The 24,890-nt window shown below is 40.8% G+C and overlaps 1 protein-coding gene across 2 annotated transcripts in view; it reads right to left on the bottom strand.

Moving 5' to 3' along the window:
• Positions 1-1,117: 1,117 nt before the first annotated feature.
• dner (delta/notch-like EGF repeat containing) overlaps positions 1,118-24,890 on the bottom strand; it is a 32,497-nt gene continuing 8,724 nt past the window's right edge. The window contains exons 1-13 of one of the 2 annotated variants that reach the window (XM_066684432.1): positions 20,658-20,774; positions 19,422-19,748; positions 18,739-18,833; positions 17,779-17,942; positions 17,311-17,459; positions 17,018-17,171; positions 16,390-16,503; positions 8,271-8,501; positions 6,407-6,529; positions 6,190-6,303; positions 5,768-5,899; positions 5,345-5,591; positions 1,118-4,189 (exon numbers count right to left, since the gene is read on the bottom strand). In XM_066684432.1, the coding sequence (XP_066540529.1) occupies positions 4,078-4,189; positions 5,345-5,591; positions 5,768-5,899; positions 6,190-6,303; positions 6,407-6,529; positions 8,271-8,501; positions 16,390-16,503; positions 17,018-17,171; positions 17,311-17,459; positions 17,779-17,942; positions 18,739-18,833; positions 19,422-19,622 (1,836 nt within the window). In that variant the 5' untranslated portion in view covers positions 19,623-19,748; positions 20,658-20,774 and the 3' untranslated portion in view covers positions 1,118-4,077. Of the gene's footprint in view, positions 4,190-5,344; positions 5,592-5,767; positions 5,900-6,189; positions 6,304-6,406; positions 6,530-8,270; positions 8,502-16,389; positions 16,504-17,017; positions 17,172-17,310; positions 17,460-17,778; positions 17,943-18,738; positions 18,834-19,421; positions 19,749-20,657; positions 20,775-24,890 lie in introns of those variants that run through there. The other variant, XM_066684431.1, reaches the window with a different exon arrangement.

Genomic DNA, 24,890 nt, shown 5'->3' with positions numbered 1-24,890 from the left:
ATATTCAGAGGTGGAAATCTGAAGACTTAAATTCAAAAGCAACAAAATTCAGATGCATAATTTCAGTGAAATAAAATTCAGTGCTACAAATTCAAAGGTAATATTTCAAAGTCTGATGAGACAGATTTGCTTCCATATGAGTAAAATATATTACATTATTATTTTGAGATTATTGGTTCACTGCAATAAACAAATACATCTATTACAAACAATTGTGAGAAATAAAATAATGAGTATGTCTGATATAAAATGATTAGCTTGAAAATACTGTGCTATATATATATTTTTTTTTATTTAATCTAATTTATGACAATAACAAAAGATATTAGGAATAACAATAACAAAAGACATAAAGGAAAAATCTGTAAATTGTCTGTGAGTGGAAAAGTACTAACAAGTGACATTTTGTCTAACACTTTTTAGCCGCTGGTAGACCTTCTAGAAAGCAACGAGCTAACACCAATGGCCCTCCAGTTTTGCCATTACTGGGCCTACCATGGGCCACTGTCTTCTTGCGATGTGGGGGCAGTTTTTTTATACATACACATAGTCCGAAGTGCCAAGGCTCTGTTTCTTCTCCCAATAAAAGTTTAAGTTTGTTGGCTCCTCTTTAAAAGGGTTGTTACACTTGCCATGTCCCCTGTCTGATGAGGTAAGCTCAGCGTAGCCAGACGTAAGCGCGTAGCTCAAATGTTATGAATATTTCATATTAAACTAAAGTTCACATAGACTTTATGTTTCTTTGCCGGCTGTAATGTGTGAAGTAATTCCTGTTATGAATAAACATCTGTATTTGAGGCCTAACTCTGGCTGAGACCTTAAAATGTGTGTTTTTGACCACGTTACACACACATGCAGAACTTATGAGTGTTAACACTTAATTATGCTATACGTATTTACAGAGTTCAACACAATGAGATTAATGACCTTCCATATTAACAGAACAGAAACAAAACTCTTACTGCCTTTTTGGCATTGGCTTTAAAAGGGATGTCAGTTGGACAAGTCCATGGTTAAAATGTAAACAATAAGTCATATCAAGTCACAGACACACAGTCACATATATAAATCATAATATGTAAAAAAAGAGGACACAGAGAACTGAGTAAACAGGAGTTCACCTTTATTACTACATCATTCCACATATAGGATCACATGGGTTTGTCTGTATTCTAACAGAAACCGAGCTCTGGCTTAAGGACTTTAGAGTTGATCTGGGTCTTCAACTACAAGGATTAACATACTGCATTCTTTCCCCACTTATTGCACTTATTTTTACACTCTAACACTCTTAACAGTCATAAATTGTTAGAATGGCTATTTCCTGATGTCTCTTTATCTCAGAATTATGCTATAGGTTTCCATTACTGTTCCTTAACGACTAAATTTCAATTTATGAGCTCACTGGGTGAAAAATAATCTTTTGGAAAAATGCTGTGGCTAAATTTCCAAATGGAAATGCATTCATGTTCATGTCACTGTTTATTTTTTCAGCTTAATCTGTGTCCCCACACTTTGAAGTGTAGAGTAAATGTAAATTTTTTGGAGTAGCAAATAGCAAACCTGAATCATTAATTGAATTACATAAAGCTGTTCCCAGATCAGCTCCAAATTCCAACAATCACCAACATCAACAACGACAAGAGGATGACCTGGACATGATGGAGAACAGGGAGAAGGAGAAAAAAGTGATTAAATAGTGATTAAGTTACGGAATAAGATGCCTTAAGATTAATAACCAAGCTTTGTCTAGGGACACACTGTGTGTCCCTTAGACAAAACCGACTTGCACACTGCACACCACATAGCAATGGAATGTCAAACTGACTCGCCGAAGACACTTATGACTAACAAGTGTAAATGCATGTGGTGAGAAACCCACAAGTCTCATGTAACAACCAGATGTAAAAGGGGTCTCGGACAAATCCAGCTTAGACTCGGAATTCCTTATATGGAGCTGCTGTTGTTATTTACATTCAAATAAAACTTCTGCTGTTAATGTTATTATTTATAACGTTATCCCTTATTCATTTTTCTCCTCTGCTACATCAGTTAAGTTACTTAAGGAAAAGACGAGAAGGACGAGAGAAAGACAAATTAGAACAAGGTGAGTGATGTATATGAGTGGATGAATTTACAACACTGTTTAATCTACTCCTCTTCTACAATAATACAAATAGTACAGAGAGAAATAAACAAATCAATATTAAATATTTCAGTTTAAAGCAGATTATTTACGATACAGTGGCTTTATTTAAAGATTCTCCTACCACAAAACTCCGGCAAAGAGTGGAACACCAAATAAACAGATAAACAACAGTGTACACAAGCTTCCTGAGATTAAAGGAACACTTCAGTGTTTTATAAGCTGATCTTCTGCTGCATCTGTAGAGTAATCACTGACCACAGAGAATAACTTCATTTAGTTTTCCTTAATTTAGAATAGGACAGAGAAGTCAAAGGGCAGATGCCAAAATGACTATACAAAACAAAATTGAAACAATAAAAACTCTTTTATTCAGTTACATTGGTAATCTTTGTCCAACTGCTTAATTCCATGCATTTCAGAAACTTATGAAATTAATTCATTCATTATCTGTAACTGCTTATCCAGTTCAGGGTCGCGGTGGGTCCAGAGCCTACCTGGAATCATTGGGCGCAAGGCGGGAATACACCCTGGAGGGGGCGCCAGTCCTTCACAGGGCAACACACACTCACACACATTCACTCACACACTCACACCTACGGACACTTTTGAGTCGCCAATCCACCTACCAACGTGTGTTTTTGGACTGTGGGAGGAAACCGGAGCACCCGGAGGAAACCCACGCAGACACAGGGAGAACACACCAACTCCTCACAGTCAGTCACCTGGAGTGGGAATCGAACCCACAACCTCCAGGTCCCCGGAGCTGTGTAACTGTGACACTACCTGCTGCGACACGGTGCCGCCCAACTTCTGAAATATATATATTTTTTTTTTACTGCAAAATCATTTTTCAGCTGTAATGTCCACTATTACAGCTGAAGTGGGCAAATGCTGAATTCTATCAATAAACATTTGAACTATGCAATTATTTAATGCAGACTCACTTGTATTTACTGCTTAATGGAGAGGTCATTTAGATTTCTGTTTATTAAAAAAAACAAAAGTTATCCAGCAGAAATACACTTTTTCCTACTGTTGTTTTATGTCTAATGTTAGGTCTTGAAACATGAATGTATTCTCTGTGGAAACTGACTGTATAACAGACACAGTAAATACATGTTATTTATACTTGTACAGCAGTTTTCCTTTAATACAGAAAGGGTGGAGTCTACTCATGCAGAGCGTAAGGCAACCTACAGCTTCTTTACAAATAGCCACAAATATAGGCGCTCCTGTGAAGATTTCTATGTGTATATGTTTCTGCTCACAATTCTGGCAGTCCCACTGTCCAAACAGAAACCACTACGCTGTTATTTTACTGCCAGAAATCAAAAGCTTTTCTCTTTCTCTCTCTCTCTCTAAAGAGACAGTGAAGAAATGCTTCTGTCATTAATTAATTCCACACATTTGGATCATTTCTATTGGTTGTTTCTAAAAGTCACACACAATGTTAAGGACAGTTTCTTATTCAATCAGCCACTAATTAATCAACAGTAAATTTAACCACAGATATCATTAAAAAAACCTCTTATTCACGGAATGTATTTATGGGCTCTGGATTCTGGCAGAAAAATAAACCTTAGTCATTCCTTTAAAATCTCACAAACATTCATTAATCAGCAGTGTCTACGAGTTAAATTTAACCTGCTAAGCTAATCCATAACATGAGTTTAATAACACTCCTACGGCTCGATATGAGTTAAAAGCTTTTATTTAATGTCATTTAGTGGTAAAATAGATCTAATACCAAAATTCAGCTAAATTAGTTTTATACTTGACTTTTTTTTTTTTTACAGTTTTGTTTCTTATTTTTAAATAAATACTGTTAATGCTCAGCTTCATCTAATCTGAAAGTGTGTGTGAGAGTATAGGCAGGTGGGTGTGTGGGTGTTGGTATCCTGCATTTTTCTTTTTTTTTCTTGTTTTTTTTACAAATCTTTTGTTTTGATGAGTGTAACGAGTGGTTTATCGTCAGCGCTGTAATCTTCATAAGAAATCGGAGCTGCGTCATACATTGCTGGTCGGGACTTCTTCCCAAACCTGAAAAATATCAAATAAAATTAAAAAGACAAATGATACATGTCCATGTTTACTTTACACTGAAATTTAAGAATGTTTTTTCTGTTTCTGAAAAGCTACCACTTTGGGCCCAGTTTCCCAAACCTCATTGTTAAGATTATCTTAAAGTTCCGAAATTCTAATGTTTAACCTCGTTGGCATGAATGTGTGTTTCACTAGAAGACGTATCAGGAGTTAAATAAGCAGTCAGCGCCATGGCTTAGAAATTCTGCTTTGCAACTGTAGCTTCTCAAATGAGACTGAATGATTGAGGGTGAGACCCTGTGGTCTTTCTGTCTGAAGGGTTTCTTGTTCTAGGCCAGACTGGGTGCCCTGCTGGAAGGATAAAGGGCAGGGCCAGGGATTGTTAACCCTACACAATTTACTCCAGGTCCTGACTGTGGCTCCAGAGGAATCATCAGCCAGGCCCAGGGTTAAAGAGCTGATGGGAAGCTGTGGGAGAATGGAATCCTTTTTTGCACTTTGTTTGCACTTTGTGGGGACTTTTTGGACATTCATGGAACTTCTTTCCCCAACTCTGTGTGGTGGTCTCTGTGTGGTTGAGGATCAGAGTCAAAGGTAAGCTAGTAAACTCTAGAGGCAGGTGAGTGTCTGAGGAGTGGGAAGAGAAAGTATTTAAGTATTTTTGTTCATTCTCTCATTGTCTATAACCACTTATACAGTTCAGGGTTGTGGTGGGTCTGAAGCCTACCGGGACTATCACTGGGCGCAAGGCAGGAACACACCCTGGAGGGGGCACCAGTCCTTCACAGGGCGACACACACACTTATGGACACCCACCAACGTGTATTTTTGGACCGTGGTAGGAAACCGGAGCCCCCGGAGGAAATCCACACAGACACAGGGAGAACACACCACACTCCTCATAGTTAGTCACCCGGAGGAAACCCACGCAGACACAGAAAGAACACACCACACTCCTCACAGACAGTCACCCGGAGGAAACCCACTCAGACACAGGGAGAACACACCACACTCCTCACAGACAGTCACCCGGAGGAAATCCACGCGGACACAGAGAAGACACACCAAACTCTTCACAGAAGTGTTTTTTTAAATTATATTTGTGAATTTTTTTTTGAATGTGTAAACATCTTCCTGATTAAGTGCAGATACCTGGCGTGACGTATGGAGGCAATGGCATTGCTGAAGTCGCTGTCGATGCTGCGGCAATTGTAAAACTCCTGATATGCCTGTCGAGATGAAGCCTGGTACTCAATACGACTGATCCGACAGATCCCCACAATTAGAATGATCAGCATCAGCACAAATGCCACACACAGAGCCCCGATTATTATATAAAGAGAGTGACGAGGCATGTTAGTGAGCGAGTCCACTGGGTGGGCCATCTTCCACTGGAGATCTGAGAGGGTGGGGGGAGATAGACAGATGGACAAATAGATGAAGTCTTATTTTTCATAGTTAGACAGAGGCTCTCAGAGATTGACAGGTAAAAGATGAACTTCTGAGCTCTCACAGAGAGACAGAAAAACACAAATACAGACACACAGAGACAGAGATATAGACAGGTAAACTCACGTATCTCACAGTTCCCGCCCACCCAGCCAGGTGGGCAGTGACAGGTGAAGCTGCTTGGTTGGTCAATACAGGTTCCTCCATGGTGACAGGGGTAACTCTCACACTCGTTAATGTCCACTTCACATTTCACACCTGGAAACAGAGGGAGTGTTTTTTTTGTTATGTCAAAGGGAACCTCTACAGTTGTGGCAACTGCAGTTCTCTCTAGTTTGTTTATGCTCAGAAGCTCAGTGTCTTTTAAGGTGAGAAAAATGACTGTCTGTACGTAGCTGAAAGTTTTGAAAGTAACTTATCTTTAAGTTTTTATTCACTATTTAAATTAATACAGAGACACTCGTATGTTACTTGAGTTGTATAGTTTTGTTGTAGCACTTTTGGTTTATATATAATATATATATTATTTATTTTCTACTATATATTACCTGTGAATCCAGGTGTGCAGACACAGCTGGCATTGTTTCCTCTGCTCTCACAGTGTCCTCCATTCAAACATTGCATCTTCACACATGGGTCTATAAAAATCTCACAGTGTCTCCCTAAATCACACACACAAGGCAGTAAAAGTTATTCATAGTTATTCATATTAATATATAAGTCATATATTATATAGTTATATAAGTAATATGCACACACACACACCTGTGAACTCTGGGGAGCAAACACACTCATAGGCATTGATCCTGTCCCTGCATGTGGCGTAGTTCTGACATGGCGCAGATAAACACTCATTATACTCCTCCTCACAATATAAACCATGATAACCTAGAGAGGTGGGGGGCAGAAAGAGTTAAGTAAGAACAGATAAATAACAGTGAGAAAGGCAGAAAATAAAGCGACAATAAATTTAAAAAGCAGAGAGAGAAAATGGAATAAATGCAGAGATAAGAGGGATGGAGGGAAAAAGGAAATATAGATTAGAAAAGCGTCATTATTTTGTATTCGTGTAGTTCTCCAGTTCCACCACACGGGGGCAGTGTGCTCTGCTTTTGCGTGTTCCTCTCTGTTTTTTTCCCCATCATTGGGAAGTCGAAGGACAAAAGGACTTGACCCACATCTTACCCTACGCCCTAGGCCCCTATATGAAGTGCGCTAATTGGCGATCCCATCGAATATTCCACGACAAGTGCGTAAGTTTACGGGCAGTATGTGGACACAGCCCATGACCCCTTTAACTGCGTTAACAAAAAATCCCCCATTTCTGACCCCTATGTTTATGGGCTTATATGTGAAACATCTTGCTGTGTAATTAAAAAAAAAAAAATAAATAAAAATTCAGATTCAGTCTGTAAAGTAGGATAAATATGCAGAGCATTTTAAATTTTCCCTGCAGGGTGTATTTCAGTTCACTGGACAACACTGCACACAGGCTTAATATTATTCTGCAGGGTTTATTCAAATGGAGCAATCCCACTGGGTGAAATTAGTGAGAGTGAGAAATAAATGAATCCCATTGGACGATGTTAGTATGAAGGACACTTTCAATTGGAGAGTGCTAATAGGAATAAAGTGCAGTCCCAGTGGATATTGAATTTAAACAATGATCCCAATTATGATTTATCTCAGTATTATATATCCTGTAGATTATTTTTATTTAAATAATATTAAAATATTTAAAACATTGATTTTTTTTCTATTTGTGAATGTTCTTTTCTCTGAATACCTATGAAAGGAACACATTAATAATAATAAGAATATTATTACTATTATTGTATTCTGCTTAACTCTGTTATTATGAATGGAGTGATCTCAGCACTTTATCCCTGGTTTGGAGACAATGATGTATGAATAAGCAGGTGGCGGTTTCCATAACAACCAGACAGAGGAGGACATAAGCATGCAGCAAGGATGAAGAGAGAAACAGACACACACACACACACACAAATACATGCAAACTCACATACGCTAGTTTATGCATACACAAACCCAAATATGTACACAAATGTGTGTGTGTGTGTGTGTGTGTGTGTGTGTGTGTGTGTGTGTGTTTAGGAGAAGGTTAAGGAGATATAATCTCAAATCAGATAGTTTCAGCTCGTATTTGCTTTTATCTGTTTTAGAATTCCTACCACTGTGCAGTTCCCTATAAGAGCAACAAAGGCTGGAAAGGACCACCTCCTTCAGAAGAGAGGAAAAACTACAAATTGGGCTTTTTTCACCAACACAATGAAAATCCATCATATGTCAAAATCTTTAAAAATTTTTACCTAAAAGGTTCCCATTACCGCCTTTAAACATGCTGATCTAGAACCATGGAACCCATGTCACAGTAAACTGAGAGGTGGGTTTCAGACATCAGCATGGCAAACCCAATTACCCAAAAATAAGGCCAATGTGTGGTAACCGTGAGAAACTGCAGCAATATAAATAATGCAGTGAAATACGGTAGGAGGTTCTTAAACATCAGCAAACGGAACAAGCTGAGTACTCCACAGGAAGAATTGAAATCCAGTCTGGTGCTGGATTTATCTTTAAGATATATATCAACAATGCCACTGGTTCTCACCTGGAACACACAGACACCTGTAGCTGGTCCCAGCGCTGCGGCACACTCCGTGAGCGCAGGGATTTAGAGCACAGAAATCCACCACCTGACCACAGGTGGGTCCAGTAAACCCTGGAGCACAGGTGCAGCTGAATCCCCGTCCACCTACCTGAGCCTCACAGCTCCCATTATTGTGGCATGGACTCGACAGACAGGGGTCTATCCTCACCTCACACTGAGCACCTTTATAACCTGGAGGGGGGGTGGCAGCGAGAGAGAGAGAGAGAGAGAGAGAGAGAGAGAGAGAGAGTGAGAGTGGAAGGGAAAGGAACAGAGATGGTGAAGGTAGTGGTAGGGGGTGAAGTGGTTTTAAAACATAGCAAGAAAAGGGGGGGGCAGAGATAAAGAGGAAGAGGAGGAGAGAGAGAGAGGGGGAAAGAGAAATAGGGGCAGAGAGAAAGAGTGTAAGAGGAAGAAAGAGGAAGAGACATATCATTTATTTATAGTGTATTTAATAAAAGCCCATCTACCCAATGTCCCCTTCAGTAAATTCAGCTGCTCCAGGCTATATCTACCGTACAGTCAACAGAAAAGCATCAGGCACACCGGAGCAACTGCACATGAGCCCAAATACACCAATTGCAAGAATGGCAAGGATCTATTAGTAAGGTGTACAACCCTAAAGCATTGGTCTATAGAGCCTGTTAAACTTTGATGTATGACATGATGGAGCTTTATAAAATGCTTTCAGGATGAGTTGGAGTGGTGTTTTTATGATGCAGAACTAATCATCCAACATCACGACCTGACCTTACTATCCTGTATGTGGTTGAATGGCATCAAATCCTCACAGCAGTGTTCCAAATACAAGTATAAGAAACACTTAAAAAGCAAGTGTCCAAAAACTATTGGCTACAATTCAGATATGACTTGGGAAAGATTTATAGAAAGAAATTACAACTTTTTCCAGTAAATCAGCTCCAATATACATCCCAGAGAGAGATACAGCAGTGTCCTGCATTAGCCTGATTGAAATAACACACACACACACACATGTCCACATTTGACCATATATCACTGTCAGTGTAAAAAGACATTACAAAAAAAGTGCACTCTCTGTCTCTCTATGGAGTAGGTCTGATCTAATGTCATTGTTGTAGAACACATATAAACACAATTTCTCAGAATTCCCATTAAATACCTATAGGGGTGGCTTTATATGTTTGGTAAGAATGTACTGTAGATAAATGCCCATAAGGCTTGATTAAACCTACATAAGCCATTCAAACAACAGAGAAAGACCTTCATAAACCTCAGTAGAAGCTTATTCCAATGGATATTCCAGTTGGATGTAGTCCATGTAAATTTAAAAAGTGTTGTAAAAACTGACACTGTAAATAAACTTAGCACAAAAAGTAAGGAAATTTGTGTTTGCAGATTATTTATTTGTTGTAACAATGCTTCTTGGCAATAAATGTTATACCGCTGAAAAGCCGGTTAATTTCCCTTTTCACTGGTGGCACATTTGTAAGGAACATGCATTTGTGGGATGAGCTGTAGAGCTGAGTATGTGGGTTGCGCCCCTGAAAATGGTGTTAAGATTTATTGTCAAATAACATTGTTACAGCAAAGAAATAATCTAACAAACACAAATTTCCTTACTTTTTGCGTTAATTTAAGGGTTTATAGGTGTCTGTGTAGGTTTATGTCTGGGTTTCTCTGTTCTGTTTGTTTGAAACCTTCCATCCATTCATTATCTGTAACTGCTTATCCAGTTCAGGCTCGCGGTAGGTCCAGAGCCTACCTGGAATCATTGGGCACAAGGCGGGAATACACCCTGGAGGGGGTGCCAGTCGTTCCCAGAGCAACACACACACTCACACATTCATTCACACACTCACACCTATGGACACTTTTGAGTCGCCAATCCATCTACCAACGTGTGTTTTTGGACTGTGGGAGGAAACCAGAGCAGACAGTCACCCGGAGGAAACCCACGCGGACACAGGGAGAACACACCACACTCCTCACAGATAGTCACCTGGAGGAAACCCACACAGACACAGGGAGAACACACCACACTCTTCACAGACAGTCACCCGGAGGAAACCCACGCGGACACAGGGAGACAACACCACACTCCTCACAGACAGTCACCCGGAGGAAACCCACGCAGACACAGGGAGAACACACCACACTCCTCACAGACAGTCACCCGGAGGAAACCCACGTAGACACAGGGAGAACACACCACACTCCTCACAGACAGTCACCCGGAGGAAACCCACGTAGACACAGGGAGAACACACCACACTCCTCACAGACAGTCACCCGGAGCGGGTCTCGAACCCACAACTTCCAGGTCCCTGGAGCTGTGTGACTGCGACAAACTACCTGCACCCGTACCGTGCCGCCTTGTTTGAAACCAGTGGTTTTTATTTTATATATGTTTCTATGTATATTTAATATTTAAGCATTTGTTATAGTCCAACACCAATGTCATTATACCAGTGGCATAAAGTGGACTTTAATGAAAATCATGAAAATATGTTTGTTATTGCAGTTATTTCTGGGACTATTTATAGACCAAAAAATCGCTAATCTGTTAGGCATGGACAAAGAGCCCTGCAAGGAGACAAAAACAGTCTTTTCCTGAAGTAAAGGATGTTTGTAAGTTCTGGGTGTGTGTGTGTGTATGCATATGTATATATATACAAACAATAAATTTACTATTTTGTAAGAAACATGTTTTCATTTTTTATAGTGTATATACAATTCATTTTATGGAATCTAAATGTATATAATCACTGTCCAAAATAAAAAGTATCTCCAAAATGGTAACTTTATAATAGAAGGAAATAGCCTTCTTAATTTTCAGAGGAGGTCAATGTAAAAAGATTTTGGATCCTTTCTATTGGTCCATTCAGCATTCATTTTTCACACAGTGTAAAGGGCAGCTGCTGGGTTCAAATGATGTAGTAAACTAAAAATACACAAAAATGGAAATACATGTTTTTACTCCTCCTTGGATCACCACCTTAACGTGGTGGAGGGGTTTACGTGCCTGCGTGAGCCTAGGAGCTATGTTGTCGGGGGCAATAGCCCCTGGTAGGGTCTCCCAAGGCAAATTGGTCCTAGGTGATGGGCCAGACAAAGAGTGATCCATAAAGACATGGATGAATAAGATAACAACGAGGACACAGCCTCCCTTGCCCGGAGCAGGGTTACCGGGGCCTCACCCTGGAGCCAGGCCTGGGGGAGGGGCTCCTTGGCGAGCGCCTGGTGGCCAGACTTTCACCTATGGGGTCCGGCCGGGCTTAGCCCGAAGGAAATACATGGGTCCACTCTCCCATGGGCCCACCACCTGTGGGAGAGGTAGTAATCCGGGTCTGGTGCATTGTGGATCGGGTGGCGGTCGGGGTCGGGGGCCCTGGCGTTCTGATCCTCGGTTACTGAAACTGGCTTTTGGAACATAAAACGTAACCTCTCTGGTGGGAAAAGAGCCTGAGCTGGTGCGCGAGGTTGAGAGGTACCGGCTAGATATAGTTGGGCTCACCTCGACACACAGTATGGGCTCTGGAACCAATCTCCTTGAGAGGGGCTGGATGCTCTTTCACTCTGGAGTTGCCCAGGGTGAGAGGCGTAAGGCAGGTGTGGGCTTACTCATAGCCCCCCAGCTTAGCGCCTGTACGTTGGGGTTTACCCCAGTGGACGAGAGGGTAATTTCCCTGCGCCTTCGGGTTGGGGAAAGGGCTCTGACTGTTGTTTGTGCTTATGCACCGAACAGCAGTTCAGAGTACCATGCCTTCTTGGGGACCCTAGAGGGAGTGCTGGAGAACACTCATTCTGGGGACTCCATTGTTCTGCTGGGGGACTTCAACCCTCACGTGGGTAATGACAGTGAGACCTGGAGGGGCGTGATTGGGAGGAATGGCCCCGCTGATCTGAACCCGAGTGGTGTTCAGTTATTGGATTTCTGTGCTCGTCACAGTTTGTCCATTACGAACACCATGTTCGAACATAAGGGTGTCCACAAGTACACCTGGCATCAGGACACCCTAGGCCGCATTTCGATGATCGACTTTATAGTCGTATCATCTGACCTGCGGCCATATGTTCTGGACACTCGGGTGAAGAGAGGCGCTGAGCTGTCAACTGATCACCACCTTGTGGTGAGTTGGATCAGATGGCGGGGGAGGATGCCGGACAGACCTGGCAGGCCCAAACGTGTGCTGAGGGTTTGCTGGGAACGTTTGGCAGAGGAACCTGTCAGAAAGATCTTCAACTCCCACATCCGGCAGAGCTTCGACTGCATCCCGGGGGAGGCTGGTGACATTGAGTCCGAGTGGGCCATGTTCCGGACCTCCATTGTTGAGGCGGCTGAACGGAGCTGTGGCTGCAAGGTTGTCGGTGCCTGTCGGGGTGGCAATCCCCGCACTCGGTGGTGGACACCCCGGGTGAGGGGGGCTATCAAGCTGAAGAAAGAGTCCTATCAAGCCTGGTTGGCTCAGGGGACTCCGGAGGCAGCCGACAGGTACCGGGGAGCCAAGCGGCTTGCGGCCTCGGCAGTCGCTGAGGCAAAAACTCGGGTGTGGGAGGAGCTCGGTGAGAACATGGAAAACGACTTTCGGTCGGCTCCAAGAAGTTTCTGGCAAACCGTCAAGCAGTTTTCCACCAACACTGTATATGGTGGGGGTGGTGAACTGTTGACCTCGACTGGGGATGTCATCAGACGGTGGAAGGAATACTTCGAGGATCTTCTCAATCCCACCAGCACGTCTTCCGCAGAGGAAGCAGAGCTTGGGGACCCCGGGGGGGGCTCGTCTATCACTGGGGCTGAAGTGGCCAAGGTGGTAGGGAAACTCCTTGGCGGTAGGGCCCCGGGGGTGGATGAGGTTCACCCCGGGTTCCTCAAGGCTCTGGATGTTGTGGGGCTGTCCTGGTTGACACGTCTTTGCAACATCGCGTGGACATCGGGGCAGTGCCTCTGGACTGGCAGACTGGGGTGGTGGTTCCCCTTTTCAAAAAGGGGGATCGGAGGGTGTGTTCCAACTATAGGGGGATCACACTCCTCAGCCTCCCCGGTAAGGTCTATGCAGGGGTACTGGAGAAGAGAGTCCGACTGATAGTTGAACCTCGGATCCAGGAGGAACAATGCGGATTCCGCCCCGGTCGTGGAACACAGGACCAGCTCTTTACCCTCGCTAGGATCCTGGAGGGTGCGTGGGAGTTTGCTCAACCAGTCTACATGTGTTTTGTGGATCTGGAGAAGGCATTCGACCGTGTCCCTCGGGGTATTCTGTGGGGGGTGCTCAGGGAGTATGGGGTACTGGGCTCTTTGTTACGAGCTATCCAGTCCCTGTACAAACAGAGCAGGAGTCTGGTTCGTATGGCTGGCAGTAAATCTGACTGGTTTCCAGTCAGAGTTGGACTCCGTCAGGGCTGCCCGTTGTCACCGGTTCTGTTCATAATTTTTATGGACAGAATTTCTCGGCGTAGCCAAGTGGCGGAGGGTGTCCGGTTTGGTGGTCTCAGGATTCCATGTCTGCTTTTTGCAGATGATGTGGTCTTGTTGGCTTCATCGAACCGGGACCTCCGGCTCTTGCTGGACCAGTTTGCAGCCGAGTGTGAAGCGGTAGGGATGAGGATCAGCACCTCCAAGTCCGAGTCCATGGTACTCAGCCGGAAAAGGGTGGAGTGCTCTCTCCAGGTTGGAAGTGAGATCCTGCCTCAAGTGGAGGAGTTTAAATACCTCGGGGTCTTGTTCACGAGTGAGGGAAAGATGGAGCGTGAGATTGACAGGCGGATCGGTGCAGCGTCAGCAGTAATGCGGGCTCTGTACCGGTCCGTTGTGGTGAAGAGAGAGCTGAGCAGAAAAGCAAAGCTCTCGATTTACCGTTCAATCTACGTCCCAACCCTCACCTATGGTCACGAGCTTTGGGTAGTGACCGAAAGAACAAGATCGCGGGTACAAGCGGCTGAAATGAGTTTTCTCCGCAGGATGTCTGGACTCTCCCTTAGAGACAGGGTTAGGAGCTCGGACATCCGGGAGAGACTCGGAGTGGAGCCGCTGCTCCTCCACGTCGAGAGGAGCCAGCTGAGATGGTTCGGGCATCTGGTTCGGATGCCTCCTGGACGCCTTCCTGGAGAGGTGTTCCGGGCATGTCCAACGGGGAGGAGGCCCCGGGGCAGACCAAGAACACGCTGGAGAGACTATATGTCTCGACTGGCCTGGGAACGCCTCGGTATACCCCCGGAGGAGCTAGAGTCGGTGGCTGGGGAGAGGGAGGTCTGGGTTTCTTTGCTCCGACTGGTTCCCCCGCAACCCGGACCCGGATAAGCGGTGGATAATGGATGGATGAATGGATGGATGTTTTTCATTGGAGAGAAGCAATTATATTTTTGAGAATAGCTCAGTTGCGAGTACACAGATTTACACACACATATATATATATATATATATATATATACATACAAACCGGATTCCAAAAAAGTTGGCTATTTTACACTGGGTAACACCATTCTGGTATTGCTGCACTATCTTTCTGCGCAACAATGGTGGAATTGGTGATCCTCTTACCATCTTGGCTTCAGAGAGACACTGACACTCTGAGAAGCTCTTTTTATACACAATCATGTTGTCAATTGACCTAATTAGTGTTAATTGGTCTTCCAGCTGTTGGTTATATGCTCAATTTCCTTTTTCCAGCCACTTATTGCTACTTGTGCCAACTTTTTTGGGATTTGTTGACACTGTGAAATTTTGAATCAACATATTTTTCCTTTAAAATGTTACATTTACTCAGATTAAACTTTTGATCTGTCATCTATGTTCTATTACGAATAAAATATTGACATTTGCCATCTCCACATCATTGCATTCAGTTTTTATTCACAATTGGTTTAGTGTCCCAACTTTTTTGGAATCCGGTTTGTAGTAATATAGCAACTATATAGCAAAACTGAGCTAAAGTAAGTCTAGCATGACCACAACTTAATAGATGCACAAACCTTTATTTATTGTTGGATGTGCTCTGTTTCTTATTACTGTTTAAGAAATGCACAAGACTCCCTTTACTGCATATTGTTGATTTGTTTAATCAGAGTAACAATAAAACACTATTCATGTGAGATATGTGTCTGTTTTATCAAAGACTAAGGATCGGTGACATCTGTTAGAATCTTCTTTAAGTATTTAACACCATAAAACACCAAAACACCATATAATTGCCCAGTAGTTATTGTAGTTGGTTCTTGGCCACACGGGGCAACATAATCCTAAATTCTCTGCTGTTATGTGAGACTAGGAAACAGACAAAACAAAACAGACAACAAATATTATGAGAAAAGAAGTGAGAGTGGACTGTATGTGAAGAACAATTCGAACAGAACAGAAGAGAGGGAGATAAATGAGGTGGGCGTGAGAGTTTTTCCTCCAGAGGAAAGGATCTGGACGCTTGGAGGCTTCAGGATTAATTGGAGGCGAGGAGGCGAAGTTTAAAATAAGAAACAGATGACACAGTTAAAGAGAGAGAGAGAGAGAGAGAGAGAGAGAGAGAACGAACCTAGAAACTAAATCAGGACAAACCCAGTAAACTCTGATAAGACCTGCCCTCACTCACAGGGAATTACAGACTCAGACAAAGATCTGCTCTTTAAAAGCTCTGAGTCAGTGGCTTTTAATAAACAGAGCAGCTCTGTTTGAGAGGGTTTAACAGTGTTTTTGATTCAGCACCTTGATCTGAGCATGTTTTTTGATAGTTATCATAATTTAAAGAAGAGTTTGGTTTTAAACCCATTCCTGGTGGAGAGGGATGTTCAGGACTCTACTGTCCACAGTTGTCCATCATCATTATCATCATTATCATTGTTTACATCAAGATGTAAAATAAAGTATATTCCAATACTGCTTAAAACTATTCTCAAACATTCTGTGAGGAGCTTTTAGACCAGGACTGGTTCCATTCACCAACACTATCAACTTCTTTTTCACTACATTTGTTTATAACCAAAACAATCAATTTGTTTGCTCCCCAAGAGATGTACTTCCTCAGTGAAATCAAGTACAAAACTAATAAATGACAAAATGGAGATTTTGCTATTGTGTGTGTGTGTGTGTGTGTGTGTGTGATTGTATTACCCTCGCTACAGTAACATTGTGGTCCATTCAGGGTGCTGGAGCAAGTAGCTCCGTTCTTGCAAGGTTCCGAAGAACAATGGTTCACCAGAATCTGACAACGTTCCCCTTCAAATCCTGTAATACATATACACACACACACACACACACACACACACACACACACACACACACACAATGAACTTCTTGGAAACTGTGCTAACAAACAAACTCCACTTTGTTTGAGCTAATTATCTATTAAGCCAGCTGAGCTCTGGTCTCCTAATAAACCAACTAACATCAGTCACCCCACTTCAGTCTCTTTCAATAACACTCCCTCTGACAGTGTTTGTGTGTGTGTGTGTTCTGTCATCAGCATGTCAGTGATCTCAGTCCTTCAGGCTAGAGTTCAACTCAAAATACACATCACCAACATCTCTTTATCTTAGTTTTTTCTCTCTCAGTCCTGTCTCCTTCATTTTGTTTCCCGCTCTCTCACTCTTATCTTTACTTTGTTCTCTCTCTCTCTCTCTCATTCCCTCTTAGCCATTTCCTTTAGTTTTTCCAATCTCAACACTCTTTTGTTACTCATATTTCATTTCATTTCTATCTTTATCCCTCATCCTTTCTCTCTTTACTCTCACTCTCTCACCTGGTGGGCAGGTGCAGGTGTAGTTGTGTCCCTCTTCTCCTTGCCTCCAGTCAGTGCAGGTGCCATTATTCTCACACGGCTTTGAGTGGCACGCATCGAACTCCTCACAGAAAATTCCAGAATATCCTTCCTCACACTGACAATAAAATGTTGTCTGTAACACACACACACACACATACACACACACACACACACACAAAACAAGGCTTTTAAAAGCTACTTTTTAAGACATTTATTTACATACGTATTCAGCTCAACATGCTCGGAGAACAACCCAGGTGCTGAAATCTTACTGCAGTCAGTTGTGTGATGCACTTCCCTTTCCCAGTGCATTGTGGATCACTGAAGCCGCTGCCAGGCGCCATGCAGCTGCTAGCCTTTACCATCAGCTTCAGCCTCACGGTCACCTCCTGACCAGAGGGGTTGGCACCAGGCAGTACAGCTACACAGACACACACGCACACAAATTAAAAGGAGCAATAAGTAATTTTTACCAACAAAACGTGATAAAGTGGCTAAAAGTATTGATGAAAGTCATATTTCTTCTATAAAGAACAACACTTTCTAGTTGAATGTACCAGTTTATCCTTCATAAAGCAGATTCCTCATATGGCGGTGGCCATGTTTGAAATCACTGAAATATCCAGAATCCACTTTGAAATAGAATCAGTGGAGGAAATCTCTGAATGTTCCTACATTTCAGGACTCTGAAACATTTAATCAGATGAATTTATCAGAAATAAATAAATAAAAATATGTACCAATGAAGTAGTTTGGTCCAAGAGGAAGAGACTGGTCAGGAATCACCAGGCCATCATTCGCCTGCTGGAACCACACTATGGTTCCATCGTCTACAGAGCATCGAGAATAACCTCCCTCTCTAACTCGCCACAGTACAGCTGAACCACTAGCGTTGACCAGTAACCTACAGAGAGAGAGAGCGAGAGAGAGAGAGAGAGAGAGAGGGGGAAGAGAGAGAGGAGAGAGAGAGAGAGAGAGAGAGAGAGAAGGAGAGAGAGAGAGAGAGAGAGAGAGAGAAAGAGAGAGAGAGAGAAAGAGAGAGAGAGAGAGAGAGAGAGAGAGAGAGAGAGAGAGAGAGAGAGAGAGAGAAGACCGGTACAATTTTAAAATAAGACTCAACTTATACCAGTTTATTAATGGGTATTAATTAGGTTGTAAATGCATTAAAAGTCATTAATCATCAGAAAAAATGGTAACGGTGACATTTTGTTTGCCAAATAGTGAACCCACATCCATCTACGTTGTTAAACCTCAGATCTGCGGATACTTACCGTACTTTTTACGGCATTAACCCTGTCGGCTTCAAGACATATTTGTTAATAGGTTTAACCATTTATCAACCAAGTTTAATCATGTGCCCTTTGATAAAATGTTTTTTTTTAGACATTGAACATAATGTGGTGCACCTTAACATATGAAATGACTAAATTCACGATCTCGGGTCTCAGGCTATTCTTCACCTTGACAGTTTCAGTAAGTTCTGACACTTTCAATTTTAGATAAAAAAGAGGTCACTTCTTACCAAAATACCTTTATAAAATGTAGGTATTAACACAAATTTTAAATTGTCAACTTGTTCCAACAAAATATGGATCAATAGTAAAAGATGTAAAGTGAAAAATGATCATTACTGTGGTTTAGAAACTGTCATTTTGTCACATACAATGGAGCTAACTCTTGGGTAAAATTAGGTGTCTTACTTTATAGCAGTTTCCTCAGCAACCTCCATGGAAAAAGTCACCATCCCAGCAGTGTCAGGGCCGGCAATGCTTACACACCCTGATCCATCAGTGATCTATAACACACACAAACACATACACTAAATTCTGTCAGACATTTACAGCATGCTTGGTGTAGAACGCTAATACTAATTCTGTTACATCAGCTCAGTACACTCTAAGTTCACTAACTGCTAATTTAGTTAGAAACTTATCACCTTTCTCTTAAATCTCACAATTTGTTTCTTTGTATGTGTCTTTGTGTTTTTAAATAATTTGTTAGCCTACTATCTGTGGGGTTGCACCACCTACTTTTTAAAAAAATGGATATAAGTTTGTCAGTCTGTCCCTCAAAGAGAATGAGACTATCTACAGTTTGTTTAATCTGGAACTAATGGAAGTAAAAATAAAATAAAGTAAAACTAAAATAGCACTAATTGGTCCAACACATTGAACAGGAGTAAAATTTACCTAGTGAAAGAAGAAGAAAAAAATGTAAAAATAAATAAAATACATTTAAAAAATAACAATTTTTATTATATATTATCATTATTTAAAGCTGCAATTTTCCCTCCAAAAACCACACTGCCTCATTCCACAGATAAAATGATTACAATTGTATTAAAACAAATAAAGAATTTGCTTGTGTACAGGCCTACTTATACCTGTTGCTCATCCCATTGAACATTCACCACCCTCTGTCCAGGTCTGGGTTGCCATGGCAGCAGTGTGGGCACGGCCTCGGTGGCATGTTTGTCTGTGATTGGCTGAGACGGCTGAGTAGCTGTGGCTGGAGTTACTGGGGTGACACTGTTGGGGGCGGTGCTTTCTGCAAGATCCCATGATTCAGTGAGATCAAAGTTCATGGTGGGCTGGTCACACCTGGGCCCCCCATATCCATCCCTACACTCACACCTGAACCCTCCTCCCTCAACATCACGGCTACAGTTACCATGGATACAGGGACCACTGGAACAGGGGTCTGCAAAAAACTTAAGAGAAAGAGAGAGAGACAGAAAGGAAGGTTAATGCACCACACACAGAGAGAGAAAGAGATAGAACTTCTCCGCAAAGGGCCAGTGTGGCTGCAGAATTTTGCTGCAGGAAGTGATCAGTTGTTTAAAGATTGAGGCTGACTGGTTAAATGAGTGGAATCAGGTGTGCTTTCCTTGTTTGGAGTGCACTCAATGTCCGTCTGCAGATAGGACGCGTCAGCATTAAAGCAAAACCTTACAAATACATTAGAAATTTAGACTGTGCCGATGACGATGGTGAAGTAATGTTACAGTGTAATGCTATTGACATGGCTTGACATAGTCTTAACCAGAGCCACTGTTCAACCTAAATATATATTTTAAAAAAAACATTGTGCCACCTTAATGACAAAAACTCAAGGTTTGGCAGAGTTCTGAAGTAAACCAGAAAATATTCCAAATTGTTTATGGTATTATTTCATATATAAAAATACACAATAGGATATTATATATTTATTTTTATTAACATAATCAATACACATCAAATAACTCAAATCAAATTGCATAAATGAAAAACAGGCAAAAACAAGGTCATATTGTGCGCGTAACTAATAAGTAAGATTTTAAATGAAACAAATGAACTTGTGAACTTGTCTAATTTGTAAAACATTTTAAATTCTTTGTCTACCTCCTCCTTTATTAAACACGAAAAACGTCAGTAAACAGCTGGACAAGGTTTTGAAATCACGTATTTCATAACTCATTAGTACAAAACGTGTAGGCTTATGCCTGGATGCACTTGGTATGAATAGGCAACCGTTTTCAGCGTTTTTTTAAGGAAAGGTCGGACCAGTCGCCGCGTAATGTTTGTGCTGTGGTTAATTTTGCACCAAAGAACGTCAGGGACTGCACAAACACGGTCATTACCTGTCTGCCTGATGCTGCGGGTCAGAGAAGAACTGTGTAGCAGTGGTTTGGCTTGGCGCTCAACACTGCGTGAGTGCCAACCGAAGGAGGAGGAAGGAGGGGCAAGGCGGGAGCTTGTGCACCGCGAAACAGATCGGGGCAGAATTCACACAATAACTCAAATAGATACCCGTCAGATATCAAATCACTTTTGGGGGTAATTGATGACAGAGAGTGTAAGTTCTATTTTTAAATATTGATGAATGAAAAGGGGCACTTGTCTCATTAAGGGGGCACCACTATAGGGGTCTATCTGTGCACGTGACTGCTAGTGGTAACTTGTTTAATTTCTTTTCATCGTAGGACTTAGTACTGCAGTCTTGCACACAACACGATCATGTATATTTTCACTGGTAAAAGGAAATGAGCGAAAATGATCAAACTTCAATAGTTCTTGGCCACAGTTAATGGCGGCGACAACAAATGTCTCATTCGTGTGACGTCATCTGTCAACGACCGATATGGCGCCCACAAAATAAATTAATAAATCAAGTGACTGCAATTCAGGGGTAGATATAAGATGGCTGTCATTTCCCTCTGAAGTAAACAGTGCCAATTAAAAAAAACAAATATGTTACAAAGAAATTCTAAAAATTGAAACTAAATCTGCAGAACTATGAGCAGTACTGCTTCAGTGAATTAGTTTAAATGGTGACTGTTATGTGTATAGATTTAATGTAATTGTAGACAGATTTCAGCGTCTAGATAAAATCAAACAAATTTTCCTTACTGTGGAGAACATAGTATATGAATACTACAAATACTACATACTATAATACTATTATGAGTCTTTTAAAAATATTAAAGCAACCTCCCTGGTGAGATATGAACAGATTAATTTAATGAAAAAGCTGAGAAAATGAACAGTTCAGGACAATTAGCATCTTTTTTCATTTCAGAATATTTCAATGTTATGTGATCATTCCAAGTTACAGAACTATGTTTTGCAGTCAGTCATTTCCTCCACAGATTTTTCTTAGAGGTTACTGCTAATATGCTAATAACCGCTGGCCTGGATGTGTCACAGATTCTGTACTAAACCCTAAAAAATATGGCTGCCCTCACGCAAGGTTACCCACTCTATGAAGCATAAACTCATTCATTCTGGGATTACAAAGCAATGTGATCCTTCATCACATGTGAGTGACGGAAAGAACATGCGAGAATGAGAGACTGCATATTACATTTAATGGAGAGTAATTGTCCTTTGTAATAATAGGTTAGTATCAAGTAAAAATCCCAGCTGCATCACTGATATTAAAGCTGTAATCCTTATAGCTATTATGAGAATAATAACAGACATTCACACCCACTCATACATGCTCACACACAGTGGTCACACACATCATCATCTCTAGTATATTCATTTTGGTTTAGGTGCGTTTGTTTAATATGCAAAAGTGCTTTCTTTTCCTAAATCTCATTTACATACCATACATATTAAAGCCATTAACCTGAGATGAGTTTGAGGTCAAATCTGATCAAAACCCACACAAATGATGTTAAATGATAAGCATAAACAATTTTGAATTTTCAGAAGTTTTAGGTCTTTACTGTTATAAAAACAACTGTTCAGAAAAAACTGAATTGCCTTCACGTGTAACTTTAACTTACATTTGAATAAAATACAAGCTTTATGAAACATATTAACAAATATGTAAAATAAAAAACAGAATTAAGTGTGGGAAAGGAATATAAAAATCAGAACTGAATCTGTTAACTTGTAAGTAAATTTGTAAGACATTTAATTGGGTATATTACCATCTGTTGCTTGAGTGAAGAAAAATTTACTCCTTTACATTTCAACAATGGACAGTGAGTGATCAGTCAGTGACTCTGTATGATACAGAGAATCTCATAGACAAAAAGAAGGGAAAATTCAGTTATATAGTACAATTATTTAAAGCTATTTGTATACAGATGCCAAGGCTAATGAATAATACCATTTACACACACACACACACAAACACTACTAAAGCAACATTTACCATTTTATAAGAATAAGTATGTGACAATTTGGGGGAAGAAATCCTCTAAAATATTCAAAGAAGATGTGCCAGTTACACACTGCTTTGTGTGTGTGTGTGTGTGTGTGTGTGTGTTTGTGTGTGATTATAGAGATTAACAACAGATAAAATGATGGACACATGATAAATAATAAGAGAGACAGATGAAAGGCAAAATCAGGACAAACCCTGTAAACTGATAAGAAAAGAAAAAGATAAAGAAGGCTGAAAACAGGGAGAAAAAAAGAGAAATGCAGAAAAACACAAAAAAGACAGAAACAGACTGGGCCATGTGGTTGCTTAGAAACGGCCACTCTCAGAGAAGTGGACGATAAAACACACACACACACACACACACCACCTGTCAGCTGAATAACAAACACAAATTTGCAATGAGTCCTGTTTCTAAATATAATAAATAAATAAATAATCCATAAGTCTACTGTACCCTCTCTTTATCTCTCTCTCTCTCTCTCTCTTTGTCTCTCGCTTTCTCTCACACACACACAAACAAACACACACACACACTAGGGTCTTATCAGTTAAATTATATTCTTTTAATTTAAGTTTAACAGAGATGACCAAAAAGGTACATCTCTTGAAGAAAATGCAGAGTGATGGTTGCTATGTTATGTTGCTATGAGTTCCAAAGTGGTTGCTAGGCTTTTTCTAAGGTGTAAGGTGCTGCTATGATATGAGAGGATGTTACTAAGGTGCTGCTAGGTGGCTTCTATTGTGTTCCAGCTGCCTTCTAGGGGGTTCCAGGTGGTTGCTAGGATGTTACTAATTAGAAGCACTTTAGTACAAACAGATGGAAACAGACAGAAAAAAGGGGATCAGGAAAAATGAATATACTGTATGTTATCAGATGGCACTGAAGAGTCCCAGAAAACATATCTAGAAAACATTTTCTAGAAAAATCACCAACATTATCAAGTAAACACTGTCTTTCTCTAACAAGAACTTAAAGCTATTCTAAACAAACACCTAAATTCTCAGGAAAACATTGACCTTCACCAAAAACACGAGCATCTACCAAACACCAACATACACCAATACAACCAAAATGTTCCAACAACATAATTCTCCAACAAATGAAATCCTTTTCCAACAATGAATAAACAACATAATTCAACAAACCCCATCTTTCCAAAAAAATAAAAACAAATAACTAAATAAAAAGAAAAAGTACTCCATCATTTTCCAACAAACATTTCAACAGCACATCATTATCCAACAAAGACCATAATCATTCTCCTTCAAACACTGACATACAAACATTTTCCAACAAATATGATCAGTCTCTACCAATATATTCAGGGAAAATACACAAAGTAGGTACTACAAAAGCCAAACACTGTCATGGTATATTGTGCCAGTATGAATAAAGTTATTCTTATTCTTTTCTTATTGCATTTTGTTAAATATCCACCATTCAGTGCTTTATCTACATAAGAAAAGTAAATAAAAATAATTGAGAAGTAAATGAAAAATGTGTTTTACCTTTTCTACCTGGTTTTCTGACATGAAACAGATATTAGTGTCCTTAAAGTGATTAAATTTATGTCACAGTCCTGTAGGTCATTAATAATCAGTGAATAATGTGAATATTTTAATGTGAAGTGTTTTGAATTGTGTGTATTATGTTCAGTGTGCAGTGTTTAATGTGCAGTGTTTAATATTCAATGTTTCATGTTCATCTGAAAGTCTTATTTCATATTTCTACACATTATTTTAGTTTTCATTACGGACTTTGGGTTAAATTAAACCAGCTCTTAAATGCATTTTGCCTCCTTGCCTGTGTCCAGCTCACATTTACATTCACTGTTTAATGTTAAAAGTTATTTTTTAAATGAAATAAAGCAGTGGGAGACTAGAGACGATCAGAGGAACCCAAGGTGATTATTATGGATTTATTCTCCGTCACGTCTCTCTATCTCTCTCTTTTTTTTTCTCAGGACATAAAACGCCAGGATCAGAGTGATATGTAAATGAGCGGAAGATTAAATGCAGAACTGAAGAATATTGTACATTCACACACACACATACACACACACACACTCAGAAACATTCACTATTATTTATCACAATACAGCAAAAGTTATCCATTCATTCATCCGTTGTCTGTAACCGCTTTTCCATTTCATGGTCATGGAACACAAGGCAGGAACACGCCCTGAAGGGGGAG

Source organism: Hoplias malabaricus, chromosome 11 (assembly GCF_029633855.1).
Source record: "Hoplias malabaricus isolate fHopMal1 chromosome 11, fHopMal1.hap1, whole genome shotgun sequence".
Classification (NCBI taxonomy): Eukaryota; Metazoa; Chordata; class Actinopteri; order Characiformes; family Erythrinidae; genus Hoplias; species Hoplias malabaricus.
Note: the sequence above shows the minus strand (reverse complement) of the source record. Positions and strands in the feature narration are given on the sequence as shown.